This window comes from Penaeus monodon, unplaced genomic scaffold, assembly GCF_015228065.2.
Source record: "Penaeus monodon isolate SGIC_2016 unplaced genomic scaffold, NSTDA_Pmon_1 PmonScaffold_22907, whole genome shotgun sequence".
NCBI lineage: Eukaryota > Metazoa > Arthropoda > Malacostraca > Decapoda > Penaeidae > Penaeus > Penaeus monodon.
This window is the reverse complement of record NW_023652930.1, coordinates 1-5,093: the sequence shown is the minus strand read 5'-3', so window position 1 is coordinate 5,093 and position 5,093 is coordinate 1. Positions and strand designations below refer to the sequence as shown.

Sequence of the window (5,093 nt, the reverse complement as noted above, 5' to 3'; positions counted from 1 at the left end):
TTCCTCCTTCTCATTGTGCAATGGTTCTCTCCCTGAGCAAGGGGGAGGGGAACTCTGCTCTTATTAATTTCTCTGCAATTGTCTTATCCTTTTTCCAGGCTATCATGGGGGGAGGTCCGCTAAGGCTGTCTTCCCATGGGGTGTCTCTAGCCCTTTCTTGTGCCCATTCCCAGATGCTGTTAATGGATCTACGGAGCGGACCTGCAATATTCTGAGAATAAAGCATAGGGAAAATTATTCTGTTTAATTCATCCTTGTCTTTAAAGTCCAGGAGCGTATCTCTTGGTATATTCTTTAGTCTCTCCATTGCTGTCATGAGGATCCTGTCATTGTACCCTCTCGCTTTGAAAAACCCAACCATCTCCTTCAGGGCCGCCTCCAGGTGTTCAGGGTCGCTTACAATTCTCTTAACTCTGATTCCTTGTGAGAACGGGAGGCTTTTCTTTAGGTTGGGGTGGTGACTCGACTGAAAATGTAGATATTGATGAGTGTTCGAAGGTTTATGGTATACTGTAGTCTGGAGGAAGCCTTCTTTGTTTACATATACCAGGGTATCTAAAAAAGGTAGTTTGTTTTTGTCAAATTCCACCGTAAATTTTAGATCTGGGTGGAACTGGTTGAGTTCTCTGTAGTATTCTTGAAGGTCTTCCTCTGTACCCTGAAACACTCCGAAAATGTCATCAATGTATCTATAAAACAAAACTGGTTGTTTTTCCATTTTCTTTCTTTTTTGTTCGATACTGACGTGGACAAAAATTTCCGCCACTGCTACCGACACCGAGGCTCCTATTGCTGTACCCTTCATTTGTTGGTAGTAATCATTATCGAACCTAAGGAGAGTTCCTGAAAGGATATGTTCAATTCCTTCTTGGATTAGGTATGGGGGGGGAGCATTTATATTATATAATTCTTTTAACTTACCTTGTACATATCCTAAATTTTTCTCATAATAGTTTGCTACCACCCAAGCTGCTTCTTCCTGTGGAATTGAAGGATAAAGCGACACTATGTCAAAAGAAAAAAGATAAAATTCTCCTTCGAGTCTGGGGGCCTCTCTCAGCTTCCTCAGGAAATGCGTTGTATCCTGCAACCTTTCTGGAAGTAAATCAAGCAGGGGTGAGAGGAAGGTGGTTAGCAGCCTATCAACTGGTCTCGTGGGGGCACAGCAGCCACTGAGTACTGGCCTACCTGGCCATATTCCCGTTTCTTCATCTCGTTTTTTGTGGGTTTTGGGAAGAATGTACCAATGGGGGATGCTTGCTTTGTGGGCTAATAAAGCGTCCCTTTGTGCTGCTGAGAAACTGGACTTTTTTCCGGTTGGGGAGTCTAGGCAGTAGAATCTGCTTACTAAAATCTTACCTTCTGCTTGAACTCTCTGCAGCTCCTCCTGTGGATTAGGTAAAGGTTTATAAGTATTTTCATCTCTTAGGTGTGCCTGTCCCATGGCTCTATAGTTTTCTGTTTTTAAGACTACCAAGGCACCGTCTTTGTCTGCCTTTTTAATTACAATGTTGGGGTTTGTTTTTAGTTCCTCTAAGGCTAGTATTTCTTTTTTTGTTAGGTTTGGTCTCACTTTCCTTTTGCTGGCTTCAATTATCAAAGCTTCTTCTTCTCTTATTTTGTCCTTCAACCCTGGCATTTTCTTAGGGGGGCATTTATTTAGTTTTAATCTCGGGAGTTGGGGGGGTAAACTTATCCAGATTTCTTCCATAAGGGGGTTGTGCCTGGGGTGAGGGATGCAGTAAACCTAGAATTAATTTCATCTCCTAAGGTTTCAAGTGAAGAAACCAGATTTATGGTGAGGGGGCGAGAGGAGGGGGGTCTAGAACAAATGATCTGCCTTTACTAAGGACTGATTTTTGTGGGTAGGTGAGGGGAACTTCTGAAACTACCAGTTCCATCCCTGCTTCCCATTTCTTTCTCCTTGCCACTGCCTGCCTTCTCTTTCTCCTAGGTCCCATGGGTGCTTCCTCTTTTTATTGCCTGATCCCTCCCTCTGTATTGAGCAAAACCCCAATGATTCCTCCAAAGAGGGGTTTCTTGTCCTGTCCTGTCCCTGTTTGTCTCTATCCTGTGGGTCCTCTGAGGACCTACACTTCCTCTGTGTGTCTTCTGAACCCATGCATCCTTCTGTGTGTTTCTCTGAACCCTAACAAACCCTCTGTGGGTCTCTATGTTCTCGTTCTCCCTCCTGTGGTACCCTCTTTTCCATGTCTGTCTCCCTTCTGTCCTCCTGTGCCAGGGGTGGGTGTATGGGGGTAGAAGGGGAAGAGGAGGGGGGCGGGGATTTGGGGGTGGGAGGAGAGGGCGAGGGGCGGGGGGAGGGGGACGTGTTGTGCGAGGGGGTGGGGGGCGTGAAAACCGAGGGGGTGGGGGGTATGAAGGGTGAGGGGGGTGTGAGGGGCGAGGGGGGTGTGAGGGGCGAGGGGGGTGTGAGGGGCGAGGGGGTGTGAGGGGCGAGGGGGGAGAGGGTGGGGGGTGGCTGAAAAACGTATCTCGTAATCTTATATCTCCATTTCTCTGATTTTTGTTTTTCTTTTTCTTAGCCTTATTTATTTTCATGCCTTTTTCCCCCCTTGTATGTTCCCTGAAAACCTGCCACGTGTGTGGGTTACTTGGTCCCTCTTTATCTTCTCATCTGCTCTTTATCCATGTGGGGGAGGGGGGGGTCAAATTATGTTTTTCAAGTAGCAGGGTCTCCATTCTGTGGACTAAATCAACCACTCTGTCTACAAGAGCATGGCATGCGCCAATTCTGTCCTCTTGAGCTGGGGTGGGGCTGTGTCTCGGGAGGTATTCGAAAACAAAGGAAGGTCTACACTATTTGGTTCTTCCATCCTAGGTGGTTCGTTCTCATGGGGTGGGGGTGTTCTTTGTGCTAATTCTAAGGAAAGGGTGAGGTTAGGGGGTTCCTTTGAGGTGGGGTCTGTCCCTGGTAAAAAGCCACGGGGGGTTTCCCCTGTTCTATATTCTCCTTCAGGGGGCTGTAACTGAAGCTCTACCTGGGGGGTACTGTTCTCATGGAGGGGGGAGGGGGGACTGTTCTCAAGGGGGGGGGGTGAAAGAAGAGCGAACTCTACCTGCTCTTGGGGACTATTTATTTTATGGGTTTCCCTTTGTTCCATGCATAAGGTTACTAGTTCCCTCTCTTCTTTAGTTAAGCTCGACTCTTCCCTTATGTAGCGCAAAAGGGGGGTTGCCCCATCCATTATGTAGAATAACTCATCTGGGGGGGTTCTTAGCTTTACTACATATCTTTCTGTAGGTTTCTGGGTATTTATTCATTATTTCTATTTTTAGACTTACTATCTCGGCCCGCATTTGAATTGCTTCGGCCCTCAGATTTGCTGCAACAAGGCCTTGCCATTGTCTCTGCAGCCTCTGACAGATCATTTCACCTATCTCTACCAACCATCTGGGGGGGAGGGCATTCGTGAGGTTGGGAATATCTGTGACCTTTATTTTACAAACTCCTGTGGTATTATTCGCTTCACTGATGTCGCATAGTTTGAGATATTCCAAGCAATTAGCCTCCTTCCTGTACAAACTTGTCAAAATAAGACACTCTGTCAAGCCTGTCTCTCTGTCTAACGAAATCTGGGGATCCGAACTCAAAAACTCGTCCTCAAAAGGGTCTTCTGGGTGTCCTACTACTGACGTTCCTTCCGAAAGGAAAGGTGCCAAAGGGGAAACCTCAATTGCTTTGTTCCCTTTTGCCCATGCGTCTGGGTGGTTCCATCCCCCGGTAAAGACTGAATTAGAAATCTTTTTCTATCTTCCAATAACTCTATTTCCCTCCTGCCTTTTGGCTCCCTTCTTCCTTTAGGGGTAGCTCCCATTCCTATCTCTATATTTCTAATAGGACCACTAATTCCTGGGAGTGCCTCTTCCCACTCTCTGCTAATCTCTTGCCTAATTTCTTTAACTTCCCCTCTCAACTGTGTCCTGGTTAACACCATTTTTAAAGGAAGGCTTCTACTTGTGAAAGATCTAAAAACCCGTCTACTCGTATATGATCAAATAAACATCTACTTGTATATAATCAAATAAACGTCTACATATAAATGATCAAATAAGCACTATTTGTAAATGATCAAATATACATCTACCTGAACACTCAGGTAAAGTTATATCCGGGTTTATTAACAGACACTCACAACCTTTATAAATATATGTATTTAACACTGGAGGATTATAATATTTATTCAATTATTAACTGTTATTTGAAGAAAAAAAGGGGGGGGGGGGAAACAACTCTACAGGAAATTACAAAACTATGTTGTGTATGTGTACTATTAGCACAATCCTAAAGCCTCTCTAAAGGTTATTTATCGCAGCAAAAATTGTGTTTTCCAGGTATATATGGCAAAATTTATTTTTATTTTTAACTTTCTTGTTTAAACAACTTTTCAAAAAGGTAGGTTACACTCTGTATATCAACTGCAAACAGGAATAGAATTTCCAAGGTATTTAGCTTAAACAATTGCTATGTTGTACTTGTAAAATGTAAGAGCCTTTCAACCTCTGTTTATCTTGCAAAAAATTTTTAATAGTTCACAAAAAATTTTTTGAAAAGCCTCTTGAAAAACTCGTACTATTTGTATGGCTTTGTTTTCCAGAAAAATAACTACTTCTCAGGTATATCTATCTCTAACTTGTATGTTTGATATCAAATCTTTATACACTTAGTTATATATATATTTTTATGTATATATATCTATTTATTGTACAGATACACACTAACTAGATCACTTGCATTCGGTTTGTTCTTCTCATAAAATTGTGTGCCGCTGGGGGGTTGCTTTATGACGTGTATAAAGCCCAAAAAAAGGAGTACTCTCCTATGACAATTTCTAAATGCTTATCAAGAAATAACTAAACAAGAAAACATATTGTGCAGGGAGGAACCCGAACAAAGGGGAACACTATACTATATTCTGGTATATCTATCACTTATCTGTCTGTAGCTCCTGCATGCCTTTGCACAAAAAAAAAAAAATGTTTCTTGCAAACGGAGTATATAGAAGCACGTTTCTGTGCTTTCATGCACTGTCAGGGTCTGAATATATGCACTCCGAACCACTACACAGTAA

General features: G+C 43.2%; 1 protein-coding gene across 1 annotated transcript; it reads right to left on the bottom strand.

The window, feature by feature from the left end:
* Window positions 1-10: 10 nt before the first annotated feature.
* On the bottom strand, window positions 11-1,639 carry LOC119570191. Its single transcript, XM_037918034.1, has 2 exons — window positions 922-1,639; window positions 11-843 (listed from the first exon to the last, which is right to left on the bottom strand). The coding sequence occupies exons 1-2, from the start codon at window positions 1,637-1,639 to the stop codon at window positions 11-13; spliced, it is 1,551 nt and encodes a 516-aa protein (XP_037773962.1).
* Between the last annotated feature and the right edge of the window lie 3,454 nt (window positions 1,640-5,093).

Coding starts and splice junctions, on each gene's coding strand:
- LOC119570191 (XM_037918034.1), bottom strand. CDS start 1,639: ATGCCAGGGTTGAAGGACAAAATAAGAGAAGAAGAAGCTTTGATAATT. Junction 844..921: donor AAATTTAGGATATGTACAAG/GTAAGTTAAAAG, acceptor ATATCCTTTCAG/GAACTCTCCTTAGGTTCGAT.